Source organism: Coregonus clupeaformis, chromosome 29, assembly GCF_020615455.1.
Source record: "Coregonus clupeaformis isolate EN_2021a chromosome 29, ASM2061545v1, whole genome shotgun sequence".
Lineage (NCBI taxonomy): Eukaryota > Metazoa > Chordata > Actinopteri > Salmoniformes > Salmonidae > Coregonus > Coregonus clupeaformis.
Window position 1 is genome coordinate 18,914,721 of NC_059220.1, and position 23,349 is coordinate 18,938,069.

The window sequence follows — 23,349 nt, forward strand, 5'->3', positions numbered from 1 at the left end:
TTACAGCCAATCAGGAGGGATTAGAAGGGCAGTGTTTAAGAGTCCAGGGCAAAGGGATTCAAAGCAGAGATGGACATTAGTGGGACTTTCCCAAATACCTGTACTTGAGTTTGTGTAGGCCTAATCCTGGATGTGTCTTCTCAGGGAAGAGAAAGATGGAGACAGAGAGAGAGGATAGAAAGAGCAAGAGAGATGTGAGACATCAGAGCTTCCTCTGTTTGAATGTATTCTGTGACTGCCACCTTTACATTGTGTCAGGCTGGGAAGGAGAGACAGAGAAAGAAAGAGAAAGAGCGAAAGACAGACAAACAGACACAGAGACAGAGACAGAGACAGAAAGAGAGTAAGACAGAGAGAGTAAGACTGAGAGAAAGACAGAGAGCGAGAGCGAGAGCGAGAGAAAGACAGAGACTGACCAGGGGGCCACTTAGCATGAGTGTCAAGCTGGTATCACTGCCTTTCCAGAGTGCTCGCTTCCTCAGATCGTGTCCAGATCACTGCTGGTGCGGTAGCTTGTTAGTGCTCAGTAAACACTTAGCAGGTGTTCAGCAAACTCAACTAATGCACAGTCAGCTCAGTCCGATCTACAGAGCAGGGGCGATCGAAGCCTGAAATCACCTCTTCTTCCTCTTTCTCTCCATCCTACCACCTCCTAATAGGAGGCATCTGAGGATAGAGTTCCAGAATCAACAGGGGGAATAGAATAATATGCCATTTAGCAGACGCTTTTATCCAAAGCCACTTACAGTCATGTGTGCATACATTTTTACGTATGGGTGGTCCAGGGGATGGAACCCACTACCCTGGCGTTACAAGCGCCATGCTCTACCAATTGAGCTACAGAGGAAGTGTTTCTGTGAGAGTCACATGGTGGAGGAGTAAAGCAGGGCCTTCCAGTTCTAATTTCATCCACGTGGTGAGGACTGAGGAACAGTCATGGGTGCTCAGGTTGATCGGTCTCCATTCAGGGCCCCTCAGAGACCTAATGAGGGGAAAGTGATTCAGATCCAAAATGACAATGGAATGACAAGAAGAGGCTCAGGAGTCAACCAATGAAGAAGAAGCTGTGTTATAGTTGGTGAAACCAACTATATCCCTGATGGGTTTTAGGCGGTAACCCATCAGGGATAAGAGAGGAGGGATGTGTAGAAGGGATGGAACTGAATCCCAACCAAGCAGCTTGACAAAAGTAAAAAGAAAAATCAATCCAGTCGATGGTCACGAGAATTGGAAAACCTGAGGGTAAAGATTTTAACATTGCAAAACTTTCCACCGGGTTAGAGTAGCACATTTTCATTTATCATTGGAAATCACTTGGGATAACAAGCATGCTTCACAACAAGTATCACACCAAGGTTGGGATCAATTCCACTTTCGATTCAGGAGGTGAATTTATATGGAATTGACAACAAAACACAGAGGCCGGGGGAGTACAGTAGGGAAAGACAGAACCTTACCACTTAGCCTACACCTACTATGTGTCCACTGTAAAACAGGATGTCTTTAGGAGGCAGGAGGTACTCAGTATTACCCATTAGCCAGCCATCATATAAATAAACAAGTCATGGCTGACTGGGTGGAGAATGAGGAAGGTGCTCATGTTGCCAAATGAGATGGGAACTGAGAATGATTGAGCCTCCTCGAGACAGCATCCTGTTTTACAGTGCAGCCCAGGCCAGGCCAGGCCAAGGCAGAGCAGCGATAAGAAGGGAGGAGAGCCGGGATCAAAGCACACCAGAGGATCTAGCAGTCAACCACCGAGAGGTTAAGAAGTTTACATGGGAGGCTTCCCAACTATGCCCCGGAGAGCCAGGGAGGAAGAGGGAAAAGGAGAAAGAGTTGTAGATTGTCTCTAAATCTGTGCGAGAGACCAACAGCTAGAAATAGAGTGAGAGAGAAAGACATTAAAAAAGACAGAGAGAGAGCGAGAAAGACAGCCTCTTGTAGCTTTGTTCCCGAGGTAGGGAATTATACCACTAAACCTGGGCGAAGCTCCTTTCCTCAAATTAATTACTGAGTTGTGTTAAAACTGTGCTATTGTTAGGATGCTACGCTACTCTGCTGTTGGCTCAGCACTGTACTCTACTGTCTACTTTAATTGGCATGGGAGAGTTCCAGTTTGACATTTATGCGCAAGGCCTAACTACAGCCTGCCAAACATCTTAGCTGTGTTCCTAGTCTTTGAAAGTTTCCACACCACGTAGAGAGCCTCATAGAGAGTACACTACTCTGTGTTAGTTCACTAGGGTTGCGTTCATTAGGAACAAAAACAGCAGAGAACATTTTGTGCCTACTGAATGCAACCCAGGTCTTTCCAGGTTACCAGACTGTAACTTACTGCATGTGGATACTGGGGTTAGTTTAACTGAACTCTGCAGATAGTGCAGAAACTCCTATTGCTAGCGATAGAGGAGCAGTTATTCCATCCATAGAGGCAATGCTGGACCTTAGAGTGCAGACTGCAGTCTATGGGGACCCGAATGGCGACTCTGTTGCCTCTAAACAAGAGCTTTGTTCATTGTCTGATCACGCTGCTAGACGGAAGGAGAGGCGGAGAAGGGGATGATTTTTGGAGAACCAGCTTATTGACCTCAGATCCATCGTTTTCCTATTTGGATTTAGAGAGCCTGGAAGGATGTTACTAGCTAACTGACGCTCCACCTACTTAGCGCTACCTCCAATAACAGACAGACAGGAGCAAGATATGCAGGTATCCTCCAAAAGTCCAGAAAGTAGCTGCAGTAGTAATAGTAACAAACTCTGCATCACAGAAAGGGGGAAATTCTAGCGACTAGGCCCAGTTTAAACTAAAGGAGTGAGGAGGAGTCTAATCTAGATCCAGTTCTTCAAGAGCGGGTTGGGTTGTCTAACTGGGCTTAGGTCTAGGGAGCGATGTGCTCAAAGGGGTGAGCGAAGATCTAGTTCAATTGAAACCTAAGATCTAGAGGGAGGATGGAGGATAGCAGATATGTAGGAGATAATGTAGGAGATAAAAAAGGCTGGCGTTACAGTACCTGAGCAGCGCTTGCGCTTGCGACATTTAGTTGTAGCAGTCGGCTGATATCCACTCCATTTGAACAGAAAGGGGAGGTAGAAAGGGGGCAGGTGGGAGAGAACTAACAACCAAGAGACAGTGAGTGATGGACATGACGATGGTGTTTTGTCAAAAAGGGCTACCCACTGCCATCACTGTGACACTGGGGCGTTTGTCAAGCAGCGCTGCTATCAGGTAATCACTCTGGGTCTTGTGTGTGTACAGTACATTAGCTGTTGGGTTAGCAGCTGAAACTTTCACAAAAATGTGCATTAGTAATAGATCAAAATAAAATAAATGCATTAGGAAACAGTTTAGAACCATATAGCCTAACCATTAATACATTTTTGAATTTCATTTGCTTGGTTCAAGTGATAGGCAAAGTCCTTCATTTGAATAAAACCGTTCCCTACTGTATGTCTATACACATGGTTCTCCATTGTTGTGGCATAATTAACGTGTCAATATTTTCTGTTACACACAATCTTGAGCTGAAAGTGACCGTTGAAACCCAACTGCAGCACTGTTTGACATATGCCCAAGATGACAGAGGTAGCACCTGAATCATACTCAAGAAGCTATTATTGTTTTACTGCTTTTAGGCTACTCAGTGTGGACTACATTACAATGTGCTGTAATGAACAGATAGTTTTGCATAAAAGATTTAAAAACATTAGAATTACTGTTTGCCTCATACCAAATGGCTGGTCAATCAATGGAGGCTACATGACGGTCACATACAACATAACATATTAAGAGTGATACAGGGAGATATTGTCATACAGTTCTTTCAGCTAGCTCTCTAACACTCATCTTTGTATTTATTAGGGATCCCCATTAGTCTCTTCCTGGGGTCCAAACACATTAAGGCACTTACATCACACATAAAACTAAAGATAAAACAGTACATCATATAACATTATTACACCACTATATATCTACAATACAAAATGTATAATACCACCATACAACAATATTACAATGTACGTGTGTGTAGAGTGCGTGTGCTAGTGTGTGTGTGCGTATGCATGTCTGTACGTGTGTGTGTGTGTGTGTGTGTGTGTGTCTCTTCACAGTCCCCGCTGTTCCATAAGATGTTTTTTAATGTGTTTAAAAAAACAATAATCTGATTCTACTGCTTGCATCAGTTACCTGATACGGAATAGAGTCCAATGTAGTCAAGGCTCTATGTAGTACTGTGCGCCTCCCATAGTCTGTTCTGGACTTGGGGATTGTGAAGAGACCTCTGGTGGCATGTCTTGTGGGATATCTTGTCAAACAGGTTGGGTACAAATTGCAAAACGACTTTCTTACATCAACTTTAAAGTATGCACCTGATTTCTTTTGAGAGTTAAGGAAAAAGCCAGACTTAACAGCTTAATATTTCAAGAGAATTTCATAACAATCCAAAAGTGAGTGGGCCTCCTACAGAGAGCAGTTTCTTAGGACTAGCCTGTCTGACAGCTTTCTTTTTCCTTTGCTCATGTTTTCACCCCAAAAAACAGATTCTCTTCCAGGTGGACTGAGGAGCTAAATTATTTAAGTGAGTTAGAAAGACTTCAGGGAAGGATATCCATTACTGAGAAAATAGGAGAGAACCATTTCTGAGAACCGTAGAGGAAGATGCCCTCTAATATTTCCTAAAGGCAAGCAACTGCTCTCTCCCTCTCCCACACACACTGGCCATAAAGTAACTCCTCCTATCTCTCTCATGCTCTCACACAACACTCAGTAAACCAACTCTGCTCCCCCTCTCACACACACACCTTTCCCTAACATTACATGACATACGTTGATTGCCCACACAATGACAACCCGACGACAGCTATCAAGAAACCAGGGTTTAATTCAGAGACATGTCCTTCTGTTAGACCGGTGTGTCAGACTTGCTGCCATCATATAGCCTGTCTGTAGTCAGTGGATAGCCCGAGAGTCAGTCTTGACCAATGCAGTGACAAGGACATTGGGACTCAGTCTGAAACCCGTTCTAAAAGCGCCAGTCACCCCTGTCACGCTGACTCATATCACATGACCTAGGCCTCAGCCTCACCCTGCAGCAGAGTTCTGTTTGTGGACCATACTGTTGGAAGAGAGTAATGGCTTGACTGAGCTGGAGGCTGGGTTTGTGTTTAAGGAGAGTTAGTCAACACAAGGGTGTTCATATTAAACCATAAGAAACTTGAGCTGGGAGCTCAGCTGGCCATAAAGGTATGATGCTGTGCTGTGACGGCTTTCATATTTCACATTTACTCACAACTTTAAATAGGCTGTGATGGGTCAATCAAGACTACCCAGACTCAAGCAAGTTGTCAAGGGGGAGTTGTGTTTGAGTAATAGAAAGACTTCAGAATGTCAGTGTATTGGAATGTAAAATAGTCTCAATCAGTAAAGCAGAATACCTATGTATGCGGATATGGTATTGAGAATATATGGCTATAATTATACAATTTGAGCTAAAGTTAGGACAGAGAGATCAGACTTGCAAATTACAGCAGTGCTTTCCTCAGCTGGGCTGGGGTGGGGGGTGAAACCTGCTGACTGTACCATTGTCAGGACAGGCAGGGAGAGATGAATAGAGAGAGAGAGCACTGTACTACCATACGGTCGTCCTCTGAGGGTCTGGAGACAGACACATGAATCATCTGCTCCATCTGGGACCACATCAATACAACAGTTACACAACAGTGGCTAGAATCAAATAGGCATTATATCCTGCTTAACTTAATGCCTGGGATACCCTGCTTGCTGAAGTATATTTAAGCAATAAGGCACGAGGGGGTGTGGTATATGGACAATATACCACGGCTAAGGGCTGTTCTTAAGCTCGAAGCAAAGTGGAATGCCTGGATACAGCCCTTAGCCGTGGTATATTGGCTATATACCACAAACCTACAAGGTGCCTTATTACTATTATAAACTGGTTACCAACATAATTAGAGCAGTAAAAATACCTGTGGTATACGGTCTGATATACCACGGCTGTCAGCCAATGAACATTCAGGGCTCGAACCACCCAGTTTATAATACTGTATCATTTAGATTAGTACTAATACAGCATTAATACATCTGACTTATTTTCTGAACTGAAGATGGCTTGTATGCCCATGATTATAGGCTATGCTTCTACATCTGCATTGCTTGCTGTTTGGGGTTTTAGGCTGGGTTTCTGTACAGCACTTTGTGACATCCGCTGATGTAAAAAGGGCTTTATAAATAAATGTGATTGATTGATGGTTTAGGGATTCAATGCTGTCCATTTCTGGATGTTGACAATTGGAGATGATATGGCAGTGTTATGGAGTACAAGAGATTGCATTTCGACAAGGCCTGCTCAGAGCTTGGTCTGGCCTAAATCTTGAATGAAGGTCCATTGGTGGAGTGGATTTCTCTGTTTCAGCCAGAGCACAATAAACATAAAATGGAATGGCGTTCCAAATGACACATTGGATTAGAGCTGGTCTGCTCCGCTGGGAGCTTTGGATTTAATCGTCCAGGGGAAAGAGCAGCACTGCAGATGCAAAACTACAAATGCATTGCATTTTAATTTAACTATGTTTGACAAATTGAGTCTGAAAACCTTACGATTAAAAATGTATTTTGAATGATAGCCCTTCTAGCTATTGAATGCGTAGCAAATATGTATGGTCAATGTAAAGGTCATAGTGTGCCATGATGATTGTCCTGTGGTGTAGACTAGAGCTGTGACATGACGTGATGTTATGACCTGTGTGTGTTGTTGACACACGACCCTTTGTGCCTGTGCTTTGCCATGGTGCTCCATGAGCCTGACAGACTGGAATACTCCCCACCGTCATGAGCCCTGGCCCAGCCCCTAGCCAGCACACAGGCAAATATCTCTCCTGCCTCAAACACACCCTCATGATACTCTCACATAGGCTTTACACACAGTCCCTTTACACTCACATTTCTCTGTTGCTATCATCACCAACCACTCCAACACACATGCAGGCAGATACCCACAGTACACACACATCCACACTATATTCTTCCATACACAGCACAGTGAGCACAGTCTCCCTAAGTGACACACAGCCAGTGCATGTTTAAATAGGTCTTCCAAAGCCTGAGAAGGGAGCCATCAGGGGCTGTCTTGCTATTAACACCCTGCTCCATAGTTGGTGTAATCACAATGAGAGGGTCCACCTCAATGGGACTTTTCTCTGGAGGTGCCATCTCAGTCACTCTGCATGGTGCAACTCTCTTCCCGAGTTTCCACTTCTGTGTGCGTGTGTGCAACTGTGTGTGTGCAGGCCTAGCAAATATTTGGTGCCAAATGACGGTTTCTGTACAACATGCACAACAAATATTGTCAGTGATACTTTGTACATTATTTTTTCCTCATTCCTCAAGCCAGACTAGCAAGTACTGACTCTGTATCATGTGAACCAGCCTATTGCCAGCTTCAGTAGCTTCTGAAATGATCATCTTTAAACCCTCCATAGTACAGCTGCCATGCAGGTCACCATCTGTGGCCACTGTTAATTGACCATGGCTAGGAGGTTATCCAGCTTTTGTCAAATTAACATCAGATTTGACTTTTCATAGCAGGTTAAGAGAATTTACGCAGCAGGTTAGGATAATTACCGTAACAGGTTAGGAGAATTAGATTAAGGTTAGGAAAAGGGTTAGGGTTAGCTAAAATACAAAAATCAAACTTTTGACATTCATTTGACAACAGCTGGATCCCTTCTAGCCATGACCCTGTCAATTTCCCTCCTCAAATTAGGCAGCGATGGCAGCCATTAACTGCAAAGAAAGTGGCAAACTGTCACTCTTGGCCAAAGAAGCCTGATCATCATATAATTGGCATATACATTACTCTTACTGAATTTCCACGTGGGCGAGGATATTAGAAATGTAATCAAAGCCTATTGGATGATAACTTGTTTTTAACTAGGACAGAGGAATTTATAACTGATTTTTTCCGACATAACATAGGTAAAGCAAATCCCCTTATTGTATGGGACACTTTTAAAATGTGCCTTTAGAGGCCATGCAATTCAGTACTCATCTTGAAAACAAAAGCAATTTAGGTCAAAAGAGTCCACACTAACAAAGGAAATAGAAGGTCTAACAGAACAGATAGATAGCAATAAAAACTGTAACATAGAGGCTCAGAATCAATTAGAGTAAAAAGAAATAGAGAAACTTATTCAAGAAAGATCAAGTGTAATATATCACAAAAATAAAGCAAACTGGATGGAATATGGGGAAAAATGCACCAAATTCTTTTTTAATCTTCAACATAGGATTGCTACCAAAAATAATTTATTGAAACTGGTTACAAATGACGGAGTCACCCATGATTCACCAAATGATATTTTGAAGGAGGAAACAAAGTACTTTAAGCATATGTTTTCGTTTCAGTCGCCTCCATCTCCTCTAACTGAAGCAAATTGTAGAGATTTGTTTTATACTCAGAGGACCGTTATTAGCATGTTTTAACCACTCCTATGTAAATGGTAGATTATCAGACACTCAAGAAGGTGGTCTGATTTCATTATTACTGAAACAGGATACAAGTGGAAAATATAAAGATCCAGTCCATTTAAAACATGGGAGGCCCCTTACACTTCAGTGTTGTGATGCAAAAATTCTAGCAAAATGTATAGCGCATAGAATTCAAAAGGTATTGTCGGACATTATTCATTCTAATCAGACAGATTTTTTACATGGGCGATACATTGGAGATAATATAAGGCTAGAAACAATAGAACACTATGAAAAATCTGGGAAACCAGGCCTACTATTCATAGCAGACTTCGAAAAGGCATTTGATAAAGTACGACTGGGGTTTATATATAAATGCCTGGAGCGTTTCAATTTTGGACAATCTCTTATAAATTGGGTTAAAATCATGTATAGTAACCCTAGGAGTAAAATGGTAAATAATGGCTATTTCTCAGAAAGTTTTAAACTGTCAAGAGGAGTGAAACAAGGTTGTCCACTATCGGCATATCTATTTATTATTGCCATCGAGATGTTAGCTATTAAAAATCAGATCCAACAATAATATCAAGGGATTAGAAATCCAAGGCTTAAAAACAAAGGTGTCATTGTACGCTGATAATTCCTGTTTTCTTTTAAATCCACAACTTGAATCCCTCCACAGCCTCATAGAGGATCTAGATAAATGTTCTAACCACTCTGGATTACAACCAAATTATGATAAATGTACTATATTACGTATTGGATCACAAAAAAATACAATTTTTACATTACCATGTAGTTTACCAATAAAATGGTCTGATGGTGATGTGGATATACCGGTACTCGGAATACATATCCCAAATGAAATAAATGATCTCACTCCAATACATTTTAATAGAAAGTTAGCAAAAATAGATAAGATCTTGCCACCATGGAAAGGTAAATACCTGTCAATTTGTGGAAAAATCACCCTGATTAACTCTTTAGTATTATCCCAGTTTACCTATTTGCTTATGGTCTTGCCTACGCATAGCGAACAGTTTTTTGAAATTATATGAGAAAAAAATATTCAATTTTATTCGGAACGGCAAGCCAGACAAAATTAAACAGGCCTATTTTTATAATGAATATGAATTCGGAGGACAGAAATTATTAAATATTAAAGCATTAGACCTATCACTAAAAGCTTCAGTCATACAAAAGTTATACATAAAATCCGAACTGGTTCTCTAGCAAATTAGTAAGATTGGGTGAGACAATGTTCAAGAATGGCCTTTTTCCCTTTATTCAGATTACAACCACTCACTTTCAGTTATTTGAAAAGGAAATAATCTCCCAAATGTCACTATTTCTAAAACAAGCCATAGAAAGTTGGTTGCAATTTCAATTTATTCCTCCAGAAACGAAAGAACAAATAATGCAACAAATATTGTGGTTAAACTCAAATATACTAATTGATAAAAATAAAATAAAAAAACTGACAAAATGTTTTAAAAAAGGTATAATCTCCGTAAATGATATTATCGGTAGGACTGGTGGAGTTATGTAGCACATGCAGCTAACAAAAACATATGGAAATGTCTGCTCTACCCAAAATTACAACCAAATAATTGCAGCATTACCGCAAAAATGGACAAGGAAAGTGGAAGGGGGAAAAAGTAAAGAACTTGTCTGTCGGCCTTGCATTAAAGAATATAATTGGTTAAAGAAAATTGTGATAAATAAAAAATTATACCAGTTTCATTTAAGGACCAAAGGATTGACAGCCGTCCCATATAGATTGCAAAATAGTTGGGAAGAGATTTCTGACATACCGATTCCATGGCATAGTGTTTATGAATTGATACGCAAAACGACGCCGGATTCAATTTAAATTATTATATACAATTCTTGCTAACAATAGAATGTTATTTATATGGGGGATACAATCTTCCCAGCTCTGCAGATTTTGCTGCGAAGAGACAGAATCATTAGATCATTTGTTTTGGTACTGTCCATTTGTAGCTTGTTTTTGGACACAGGTCCAGGAATGGCTAAAGGATTGCATTATTTACCTGGAGCTAACCCTGCAAATAGAAATACTGGGTGATCTGAAAAGTTGTGGTCAATCGATCAATAATATAATTATACTTTTCAATTTAGAAACAATGAGAATAGAAAGGTTCAGAACTTCTGTAAAACATCACAGTACAGTTGAAAAATATATGGCAAATATAAATCCAATATGGATGGTGTTACGAGATAGATGGGAGGTGTTGAATGAAGCTGAAGGATGGGACTAATAACAACAACTAATAACAACAAGATAACTAATGTAAAGCATAATGTGTCCATAATAAGTATATAGGTTATAGATTGAGAGCTTTTGTGAAAAAAATAAGGCAAATAGAAGCAAACCAGATGGACATCATGAAAATGATTGGAGGAAGTTCAGGAGTAAAAACAAACAAAATATAATTATTGTAGAATTTGACTGTGTCCATAAAATGTATATAATATGCCATTTTGCAGACGCTTTTATCCAACGCGACTTACAGTCATGTGCGCATAAATTTTTACGTATGGGTGGTCCCGGGGATCGAACCCACTACCCTGGCGTTATAAGCGCCATGCTCTACCAATTGAGCTACAGAGGACCACATACAGTGGGGAGAACAAGTATTTCATACACTGCCGATTTTGCAGGTTTTCCTACTTACAAAGCATGTAGAGGTCTGTAGTTTTTATCATAGGTACACTTCAACTGTGAGAAACGGAATCTAAAACAAAAATCCAGAAAATCACATTGTATGATTTTTAAGTAATTCATTTGCATTTTATTGCATGACATAAGTATTTGATCACCTACCAACCAGTAAGAATTCCGGCTCTCACAGACATGTTAGTTTTTCTTTAAGAAGCCCTCCTGTTCTCCACTCATTACCTGTATAAAAGACACCTGTCCACACACTCAATCAAACAGACTCCAACCTCTCCACAATGGCCAAGACCAGAGAGCTGTGTAAGGACATCAGGGATAAAATTGTAGACCTGCACAAGGCTGGGATGGGCTACAGGACAATAGGCAAGCAGCTTGGTGAGAAGGCAACAACTGTTGGCGCAATTATTAGAAAATGGAAGAAGTTCAAGATGACGGTCAATCACCCTCGGTCTGGGGCTCCATGCAAGATCTCACCCTGTGGGGCATCAATGATCATGAGGAAGGTGAGGGATCAGCCCAGAACTACACGGCAGGACCTGGGTAATGACCTGAAGAGAGCTGGGACCACAGTCTCAAAGAAAACCATTAGTACCACACTACGCCATCATGGATTAAAATCCTGCAGCGCACGCAAGGTCCCCCTGCTCAAGCCAGCGCATGTCCAGGCCCGTCTGAAGTTTGCCAATGACCATCTGGATGATCCAGAGGAGGAATGGGAGAAGGTCATGTGGTCTGATGAGACAGAAATAGAGCTTTTTGGTCTAAACTCCACTCACCGTGTTTGGAGGAAGAAGGATGAGTACAACCCCAAGAACACCATCCCAACCGTGAAGCATGGAGGTGGAAACATCATTCTTTGGGGATGCTTTTCTGCAAAGGGGACAGGACAACTGCACCGTATTGAGGGGAGGATGGATGGGGCCATGTATCGCGAGATCTTGGCCAACAACCTCCTTCCCTCAGTAAGAGCATTGAAGATGGGTCGTGGCTGGGTCTTCCAGCATGACAACGACCCGAAACACACAGCCAGGGCAACTAAGGAGTGTGTGTGTGTGTGTGTGTGTGTGTATGTATATGTGTATGTGTACAGTGAGGGAAACAAGTATTTGATCCCCTGCTGATTTTGTACATTTCCCACTGACAAAGAAATGATCAGTCTATAATTTTAATGGTAGGTTTATTTGAACAGTGAGAGACAGAATAACAACAAAAATATCCAGAAAAACGCATGTCAAAAATGTTATAAATTGATTTGCATTTGAATGAGGGAAATAAGTATTTGACCCCCTCTCAATCAGAAAGATTTCTGGCTCCCAGGTGTCTTTTATACAGGTAACGAGCTGAGATTAGGAGCACACTCTTAAAGGGAGTGCTTCTAATCTCAGTTTGTTACCTGTATTAAAGACACCTGTCCACAGAAGCAATCAATCAATCAATCAGATTCCAAACTCTCCACCATGGCCAAGACCAAAGAGCTCTCCAAGGATGTCAGGGACAAGATTGTAGACCTACACAAGGCTGGAATGGGCTACAAGACCATCGCCAAGCAGCTTGGTGAGAAGGTGACAACAGTTGGTGCGATTATTCGCAAATGGAAGAAACACAAAATAACTGTCAATCTCCCTCGGCCTGGGGCTCCATGCAAGATCTCACCTCGTGGAGTTGCAATGATCATGAGAACGGTGAGGAATCAGCCCAGAACTACACGGGAAGATCTTGTCAATGATCTCAAGGCAGCTGGGACCATAGTCACCAAGAAAACAATTGGTAACACACTACGCCGTGAAGGACTGAAATCCTGCAGCGCCCGCAAGGTCCCCCTGCTCAAGAAAGCACATATACAGGCCCGTCTGAAGTTTGCCAATGAACATCTGAATGATTCAGAGGAGAACTGGGTGAAAGTGTTGTGGTCAGATGAGACCAAAATGGAGCTCTTTGGTATCAAGTCAACTCGCCGTGTTTGGAGGAGGAGGAATGCTGCCTATGACCCCAAGAACACCATCCCCACCGTCAAACATGGAGGTGGAAACATTATGCTTTGGGAGTGTTTTTCTGCTAAGGGGACAGGACAACTTCACCGCATCAAAGGACGGGGCCATGTACCGTCAAATCTTGGGTGAGAATCTCCTTCCCTCAGCCAGGGCATTGAAAATGGGTCGTGGATGGGTATTCCTGCATGACAATGACCCAAAACACACGGGCAAGGCAACAAAGGAGTGGCTCAAGAAGAAGCACATTAAGGTCCTGGAGTGGCCTAGCCAGTCTCCAGACCTTAATCCCATAGGAAATCTGTGGAGGGAGCTGAAGGTTCGAGTTGCCAAACGTCAGCCTCGAAACCTTAATGATTTGGAGAAGATCTGCAAAGAGGAGTGGGACAAAATCCCTTCTGAGATGTGTGCAAACCTGGTGGCCAACTACAAGAAACGTCGGACCTCTGTGATTGCCAACAAGGGTTTTGTCACCAAGTACTAAGTCATGTTTTGCAGAGGGGTCAAATACTTATTTCCCTCATTCAAATGCAAATAAATTAATAACATTTTTGACATGCGTTTTCTGGATTGTTTTGTTGTTATTCTGTCTCTCACTGTTCAAATAAACCTACCATTAAAAGTATAGACTGATCATTTCTTTGTCAGTGAGCAAACGTACAGAATCAGCAGGGGATCAAATACTTTTTTCCCCTCACTATATATATATATGCGAGAGAAAAAAACAAAATGGGGGATTGGAAGTGATGCAGACAATTACATTGATGGAAGTTACAATCTGTATGAAATATTAAAGCTGATCTACCCTCAAAAAATAATAAAAAGAAGCCTGATGAGGAATGAGGAATCCTTTCAATGCATTTTTCCCCCTCCATTTTTAATAACAATGAACAGAGGCTGAATATCTCTCCTTTGAAATGACATGCCATTCCACATCCTCTCCCCTTGTTTGACTGAGACAGTAGCAGCAGCAGTAACCTAGGGCAGGAGAGGACTCCACTCACGCAGGTCATCCTGCCTGCATTATGATTAACTCATGCCTACATAACATGCCTGAAATGCATGCCCCACCATATGCTTTCTGCTCCATTAGTCTAAACTGGCTGCTGGGGCTTCAGGGCCAGAGAGGCAGGGAGGGAAACAGGAGAGGAGAGGGGAGAGGAAGGTTGAGAGAAAGAGGGAGAAGAGGGAGAGAGAAAGAGGGAGAAGAGAGAGAGGGAGGAGGAAGGGTGAGAGAAAGACAGTTGAGGGAGAACGATGGGAGGAGGCGAGTGAAGGAGAGAGAAAGAGGGGGAGAGCGAGAGAGTACTGCAGTATTGTCAAAGCACAGCTTGCTCTGTGTTGTGTACGGTGCTAAAGTGGCTCAAGGTGCTTTACAACACAGTATGAAGCCCGGAGTGCTCACATTAAAAGGAAGCACACTACAATGTTGCCCAAACGGATGATAATGAATATTAAGATGTAAGGCTTTTAAGATGCAAGAATTATTTAGTAAATAGCAGCATGGACAGTAATAACAAGATAGTAATTCTTCAACAATCTTCAGTGCAGCATAGCAAAGGCTGAGAGAAGTTCAGTAAGCAATATGTGACAGACTGTTCACTGTACAGGGGTATTAATTGGCTTTTGCAGAATGTGTTAACAGAAAGTTTGAAGTGTCAATCTTGAGAAAAGTGAATCCTCAATTGAATGAATCCATTAAATGATGTGGTGAAGTGATAGAACAGAGTAGTGTCGTATTCTCTCTGAAGAGGTGACTCAGAATGGAAAGGATGTGCTTCCAAAGGGGGATTTGGAAAGGGCTGGGTTGTGGGTAGCTACGTGAAGATGACAGAACCCTTGGCATAACCCTGGATCCCATTTCAAACACTCAGTCTGTGATTTGATTAGGATGTGTGTCCTCTGTGTGTGTTTAGATTGGTGTAAGGCGACCTCCAGTAGCCAGCCAGTCTATAGATGACACTTTTTACAGTCCCCTTTAGCTCCTGAAGGGTGAGACGAGACTGTCCTTGAATGAATGAACAGAGTGTACTGTTGGAGGAATTCAGAACACAGAACAGACGTTAGAGCTGGGACCCATTCAAGGACTAAACTTATTTTGATTAACAGTGAGTCAAAACAAGTCATGACCATTTGCAATGAGAGGTTAATGTGTGCAAACACTGTGTTATGGTCCAATTCAGAGTGCCATTGTGACTGAGGAGATGGCGCTGGCCTTCATTGGAAGGAAAGCAGCACTTGTTCTCAGTTCGAGATAGAAGTTTTGTCTTCAGACTTAGCTTGATGTGTCAGATGATTTCTCATACACGTACTTACACAGCACACACCAACACTGGTGGCATTTGCCCTTTCTCTCGCACACAAACACAAACGTACAAACAGTCTCTCTTGCTTTACCTCCTTCACTTACAGTCACACAAAATCTTCCCACACTACGATTTAATGGTGGTCCTCTGTAGCTCAGCTGGTAGAGCACGGCGCTTGTAACGCCAAGGTAGTGGGTTCGATCCCCGGAACCACCCATAAACAAAAAAAATGTATGCACGCATGACTGTAAGTCGCTTTGGATAAAAGCGTCTGCTAAATGGCATATTATTATTATTATTATTAATACTGATGGTATCGCACTCATTCACACAACCTCACATTCATCACAGAAGAAGCAGCCCTGAAGACTCGCTGCATTCAGAAGGGGATTGCTGACTGAAAGATTGCATTTCTCATTCCTTTTCAGAGTGCTCCAACTAGCTATTCCTGAAACTAAGTCGCATAACTGTGCTGTCTGAGCCTTGCATGAGAAATACACTTTTACCTATAATACACTCTGGGCTAACACAATACAACCAACTGCCTCGTAAAGGTCAAACTTGTATTTTTCCCCTTTCTGGTCTACAGGGAGATCATGATAGCTAATAAGTTCAGTAATAATATGAGTCCCAACCGCACTTTTCAGTTCTGCTAAGGTGGGCTAAGGTAAATTACTTGAATGGGAGTGGATGCTTTTTTAATGGAGTCCATAACTAACCCAGACACCACTACAGAGAACCCCATTCCCACAGCTGCTATCACACTGCATTATGTATAAGTTCCTTACAGATAAGTACCTGGCTGGAAATACACTGCTCAAAAAAATAAAGGGAACACTTAAACAACACAATGTAACTCCAAGTCAATCACACATCTGTGAAATCAAACTGTCCACTTAGGAAGCAACACTGATTGACAAATTGCACATGCTGTTGTGCAAATGGAATAGACAACAGGTGGAAATTATAGGCAATTAGCAAGACACCCCTAATAAAAGGACTGGTTTTGCAGGTGGTGACCACAGACCACTTCTCAGTTCCTATGCTTCCTGGCTGATGTTTTGGTCACTTTTGAATGCTGGCGGTGCTTTCACTCTAGTGGTAGCATGAGATGGAGTCTACAACCCACACAAGTGGCTCAGGTAGTGCAGCTCATCCAGGATGGCACATCAATGCGAGCTGTGGCAAGAAGGTTTGCGGTGTCTGTCAGCGTAGTGTCCAGAGCATGGAGGCGCTACCAGGAGACAGGCCAGTACATCAGGAGACGTGGAGGAGGCCAACAACCCAGCAGCAGGACTGCTACCTCCGCCTTTGTGCAAGGAGGAGCACTGCCAGAGCCCTGCAAAATGACCTCCAGCAGGCCACAAATGTGCATGTGTCTGCTCAAACGGTCAGAAACAGACTCCATGAGGGTGGTATGAGGGCCCGACGTCCACAGGTGGGGGTTGTGCTTACAGCCCAACACCGTGCAGGACGTTTGGCATTTGCCAGAGAACACCAAGATTGGCAAATTCGCCACTGGCGTCCTGTGCTCTTCACAGATGAAAGCAGGTTCACACTGAGCACATGTGACAGAGTCTGGAGACGCCGTGGAGAACGTTCTGCTGCTTGCAACATCCTCCAGCATGACCGGTTTGGCGGTGGGTCAGTCATGGTGTGGGGTGGCATTTCTTTGGGGGGCCGCACAGCCCTCCATGTGCTCGCCAGAGGTAGCCTGACTGCCATTAGGTACCGAGATGAGATCCTCAGACCCCTTGTGAGACCATATGCTGGTGCAGTTGGCCCTGGGTTCCTCCTAATGCAAGACAATGCTAGACCTCATGTGGCTGGAGTGTGTCAGCAGTTCCTGCAAGAGGAAGGCATTGATGCTATGGACTGGCCCGCCCGTTCCCCAGACCTGAATCCAATTGAGTACATCTGGGACATACATTTACATTTTAGTCATTTAGCAGACGCTCTTATCCAGAGCGACTTACAGTTAGTGAATACACATTATTATTATTTTTTATACTGGCCCCCCGTGGGAAACGAACCCACAACCCTGGCGTTGCAAACGCCATGCTCTATCAACTGAGCTACACCCCTGCCGGCCATTCCCTCCCCTACCCTGGACGACGCTGGGCCAATTGTGCGCCGCCCATGAGTCTCCCGGTCGCGGCCGGCTGCGACAGAGCCTGGATGAGGTGGCGGACATCATGTCTCGCTCCATCCACCAACGCCACGTTGCACCACAGACTGTCCAGGAGTTGGCGGATGCTTTAGTCCAGGTCTGGGAGGAGATCCCTCAGGAGTCCATCCGCCACCTCATCAGGAGCATGCCCAGGCGTTGTAGGGAGGTCATACAGGCACGTGGAGGCCACACACACTACTGAGCCTCATTTTGACTTGTTTTAAGGACATTACATCAAAGTTGGATCAGCCTGTAGTGTGGTTTTCCACTTTAATTTTGAGGGTGACTCCAAATCCAGACCTCCATGGGTTGATAAATTTGATATCCATTGATAATTTTAGTGTGATTCTGTTGTCAGCACATTCAACTATGTAAAGAAAAAAAGTATTTAATAAGATTATTTCATTCATTCAGATCTAGGATGTGTTATTTTAGTGTTCCCTTTCTTTTTTTGAGCAGTGTATAATCAGGTTAGTAGTGATTGCGCTGGCAGAGTTTTGCAGATGAAGATTGTGAGAGAGCATTTCTACAGCACTGGTATCCAAACCTGGTCCTGGAGAACTAGCTGATTCAGTTAATCAACAAATCATCAAGACATGGTTAGTGGAATCAGCAGTTTCGGTGCTGAGGCAAAGCTTGCCCAGACTGTAGCTCTCCAGGACTAGGGTTGGATACAACTGGTATTCAGTCTTTAGAATAATGCATGATATAGGCCTACACTTAAAAAATATTAAATTAGGCCTAAAGCACATCTCCCACAAGCCACTGTGTTCTCTCACCATCTTTGCTGTCGACTGTCTTGGCCACCACAGAGTTGGAGTCGAAGCTGTCCTGCATCTGTTGCCCACGGAAATGGGTCAGGTGCTCCACCTCGATGAGGTCACTCTCGTCCTCCTCCAACGGGAGCCAGGTGCCATCTATGAACCACTGGCTCCTCATGACAGGGATGCTCTCCTGTTCTGAGGGTGGGAGAGAGAAAGGAGCAGGGGGAAGTTCAAGAGACATTTACACAAGCATTCAATTTGTTTTTATTTTCAATGTTTCCCTTTGATTGTTTCCTAGACAGGGAACGAAATGCTAAGGTTATCAAAGACAAAAATGTGTAATGTATCCTGAGCCAGTTGGTAACAACAATCTGTGTGGGGATGACACAGCATGCAAATAAGACTAGGTAGGTACTTTTGTGACGGCTGCAATACGACAGGTAACCCGGCACTCCATAAAGCTAGGCATTGGCAATCTCAGTTGCGTGTGGAAGGAGGCCAAAGTAGATTACAGAACTGATTAGTTTAGAATTAGTCATTGGTGAGAGCATGACAACACTACATTGTGTATTCTAGCTAACAGCACATAGTTTGGGTGTGACTTGTTCCTACAAACAGGGAGTAAGCAACACACGGTTAAGCACTATCTATAGAGCAGCAAATAAATAAAAACTCTTATGGAATCACTTTTACAGTAGGCTACATTTGTATTCAGGCTACATTTATCATTGGATGTGGTGCAGAGTACAGATGTAGGATAGTGAAAATGCCAATGTCTCCGAAAAGTCTTATTAAATCAAACAGACTCTAGTGAGAGAAGATATAGGGCTAACTCATTAGTATGTCAAACAGTGATATTACAGGCCCAAACATAGTAACAGAGTCTCAAACTGATTACAACATCTAGCTGCAAGATCCTAGGAAACAAAAACTCTCAAACTGTCACTTTGTTTTACATTTACATTACATTTTACCTCAGGCGAATTCAGACAATTAGCCTTGCATCCCTTCAGGGAAAATGAAATACCCCGCTGGCCTGATCAAGTAATCCAGGGCTCTATAGCAACCGGCCCTATAACCATGGGTCCATTCATTTTCACCATGACTGGCTTTCTTGGAAATCTCCATGAATTAGTTAGCACGTCCAGATACATTCAATGGAGGCAGTGCCCAGGATGATGGATAAACTAATAAAAACGGGCCACTGTTGTGGATTTGTGAGAGGTGGCAAAGATAAACTACAGGTTCATTAGGTTGCTCAAATATGATGGCCTGACTCTAGTCCAGATTGTGCATTCAGAAAGACCCCTTCCCCTTTTCCACATTTAGTTACATTACAGCCTGTGAGACTCGAAATTGAGTTCAGGTGCATCCTGTTTCCATTGATCATCCTTGAGCTGTTTCTACAACTTGATTGGAGTCCACCTGTGGTAAATTCAATTGATTGTACATGATTTGGAAAAGCACACACCTGTCTATATTAGGTCCCACAGTTGACAGTGCATGTCAGAGAAAAAACCAAGCCATGGGGTCGAAGGAATTGTCTGTAGAGCTCAGAGACAGGATTGTGTCGCGGCACAGATCTGGGGAAGGGTACCAAAACATTTATGAAGCATTGAAGGTCCAAGAACAGTGTCCTCCATCATTCAGGCCTTTATGGTAGAGTGGCCAGAAGCCACTCCTCAGTAAAAGGCATATGACATCCTGCTTGGAGTTTGCCAAAAGTTACCTAAAGGACTCTCAGACCATGAGAAACAAGATTCTCTGGTCTGATGAAACCAAGATTGAACACTTTGGCCTGAATGCCAAGCGTCACGCCTGGAGGAAACCTGGTACCATCCCTACGGCGAAGCATGGTGGTGGCAGCTTCATGCTGTTTTTAGCGGCAGAGACTGGGAGACTAGTCAGGATCGAGGGAAAGATGAACTGAGCAAAGTACAGCGAGATCCTTGATAAAAACCTGCTCCAGAGCACTCAGGGCCTCAGACTGGGGCAAAGGTTCACCTTCCAACAGGACAACGACCCTAAGCACACAGCCAAGACAATGCAGGAGTGGCTTTGGGATAAGTCTCAATGTCCTTGAGTGGCCCAGCCAGAGCCCAGACTTGAACCCGATCGAACATCTCTGGAGAAAATAGCTGTGCAGCGACGCTCCCAATCCAACCTGACAGAATTTGAGAGGATCTGCAGAGAAGAATGGGAGAAACTCCTCAAATATTTTTTTTTACATTTTACGTCATTTAGCAGACGCTCTTATCCAGAGCGACTTACAGGAGCAATTAGGGTTAAGTGCCTTGCTTAAGGGCACATCGACAGATTTTTCACCTAGTCGGCTCGGGGATTAGAACCAGCGACCTTTCGGTTACTGGCACAACGCTCTTACCCACTAAGCTACCTGCCGCCCCAAGCTTGTAGTGTCATACCCAAGAAGACTCAAGGATGTAATCGCTGCCAAAGGTGCTTCAACAAAGTACTGAGTAAAGGGTCTGAATACTTATGGAAATGTGATTAATGTTTAAAAATTATATATTTGCAAAGATCTCTAAACCAGTTTTTGCTTTGTCATTTTGGGGTATGGTGTGTAGATTGATGGAAAAAAGCGATTTAATCCATTTTAGAATTTTCCGAATGCACTGTATGTGGCCCATATTTGTGCATTAAGGCCTATTATAGACAGACAGATTGCCTAGGAGAAGTCAATGAATGATGGTGACATCATACCATGCGACCTCTGATCTCATGTGAGTGCTGTACAAGGTAATCTCTGTAGTGACCTGTCCACACAATCTGCAGCCTCTCATTGGAGAGATATGCAACAGGAATTAAAACCAGAGATTATGGACACCACTCAACATCTGGCACCGAGGCGTTTGCTTACCATTGGGAGATTAATAGCACTTGGCAAGATGGGTTGTTGACTAAAATACTTTAAAGGGGCGCAAACCCTCTTACACACATTGGTTTGCAAGCAACAACAAAAAACATGAATGGTGGGTATACAAGTAGGAAAGAGGAAACGTCCTATTGATACTTACGATTCCAATACACAGGATAGCATTCTCTGTCTTTGAGATCCACCTCATACAGCCCACCCCTGACACATACAGCCTCTACACTGATGTTTATTGAATCAAGGTCTCTTTCGTCTGTGGAGTGCGTTTTCTCCATCGAACCCCTGTCCCTATGTACCCTAGTTCTCGGCTCCAGCACTGGTCCAGCTCGCTCAACTCCGTTCGACCCCCCAGTTGTCGCTTCCACACCGCTTGTATTCTCTTCCTCATACCCTTCATTCATGCCCAAAAAGCCCTGGCGCTTGGTCGTGCCAGGGTTCAGTTCGCAGAATTTACGGAACATGACCTCAATTTTCAGGGAGTCGTGTCCAACGAAAGGCTTCCAGGTTTTTTTGTCCTCTTTGTAAAACCACCGCACCTCTTCGGGTCCCAATTCTGTGACAACCTCGTTATACCGATGCCTTGAACTACTGGATCGAGTCCTCTTTATCCTTTCCAACACCGGGGCGACGTTCCGGTCATTTTCACTGAAGTCCTGAGCACCGGTGTCTATGTAGGCTACGGGAGGGCTCCGGTTGTGACACCCGGGGTAAGCCTCCTCTAGGCCCAGTATCATACTGCCCGGAGGAACCCTGTGGCGGCCTCGCAGCAGCGGCAGGTGCCTATCCAGACCTGGCTGAGAGTGCATCCCCGCCTGCATCATTTCGCCCATAGGCTCTTCATAGCAACACACAAATATATCGTTTCCAAGTCCCAGTGTGTTGTTGTTGCCAACAGATGAAAAAAAAAACTATTCATAGGGCTCTGTGGAGAACTGCTTAGCAAAAACGTCTTATTTGTAAAACTGCTCGACATAACTATTGAGCAAGCTATCTTGTCATTAGCTAGTTAGCTGACCTGAACTATATTTGTCTATGCAGTAACCAGCACGCCGTCTTGGTGCTAGCATCTGCTGTAGCTGAGCTTCTAGCTAAATCCAACTCTTTGTTTCGAATTCTCTTCACTATATTCCTGTTGAATGTCACCATGTAGCTAAACAAATGATCCGTCTTCGAATTCGTTTTGATGAGAGCAATCACTTGAAGCCATTGTGGTTGGGTTGTCAGTTATTTCAGTTTTGCCCAAAGGATTGTGTTACTGTCTGCCTCTCTTTCAAAAAAGCCTGCCTTGGGGGAGGGACCGGGTCAGAGCACGAAGCACCGCCCCACACGAGTTGTAGTCTTTCAGAGACTGGAAGAAATGTGTCAGCTTGTATATTTACTGTAGCAATGAATCCGCTGATAAAAACATCCAGTGTGGGCTCTGAACGCCCCGAGGGCTAAACTGAAACGCTCTGAATTTACGAATACTTGTCGCTGAGCGCATTCTGGCACTCCAGATTGAATTTACGAATACACACATAGAAATCAGCGTAATTTCACATATTTTACACACCGGTATTTTATTAGCCCAAACACATAAATCGATTATTGTATGTGCAACAAACATGCCGAGCGATTACTTTGCAACGCTGCCCTACACCTTTTGGCTTTCCATAGCGGGCCGACACAAGCACAACATTGCTGACCATACACTGGCCGCACTAACAATAAATACGTTTCTTTAAAAATGGAAGGCAGTCAGAATGAGGCAAGATCAGGTGGGACCATTCTAGCCAATGAGAGGGCAGATACACGCGTATGAACAACAGGCACAACGGTTTCCACTAGTTACGACAGCCACAAGGTCATATCGTAAAAATGTATGAAAACAAAAATCTGAATTTTTGGTCTTAATTTAAGGTTAGGGTTAGGCATAACAAGTTTAGCAGTATGGTTAATGTTAGGGTTAGGTTTAAAATAACATTTAAAGAAGATGAATTGTATAAATAGACGGGTTTATGACTTTATAGCTGTGGTAGTGACGACCAGGCAAAACTCCGATA

At 43.3% G+C, this 23,349-nt stretch overlaps 1 protein-coding gene across 2 annotated transcripts in view; it reads right to left on the reverse strand.

The window, feature by feature from the left end:
* The window catches only part of LOC121544775 (phospholipase DDHD1), a 43,909-nt gene extending 20,925 nt beyond the window's left edge, over nucleotides 1–22,984 (reverse strand). The window contains exons 1-3 of one of the 2 annotated variants that reach the window (XM_041854916.2): nucleotides 21,450–22,984; nucleotides 18,430–18,609; nucleotides 3,015–3,116 (exon numbers count right to left, since the gene is read on the reverse strand). In XM_041854916.2, coding sequence (XP_041710850.1) covers nucleotides 3,015–3,116; nucleotides 18,430–18,609; nucleotides 21,450–22,137 — 970 coding nt within the window. In that variant the 5' untranslated portion in view covers nucleotides 22,138–22,984. The remainder of the gene's footprint in view (nucleotides 1–3,014; nucleotides 3,117–18,429; nucleotides 18,610–21,449) is intronic. The other variant, XM_041854917.2, reaches the window with a different exon arrangement.
* Nucleotides 22,985–23,349: the final 365 nt, after the last annotated feature.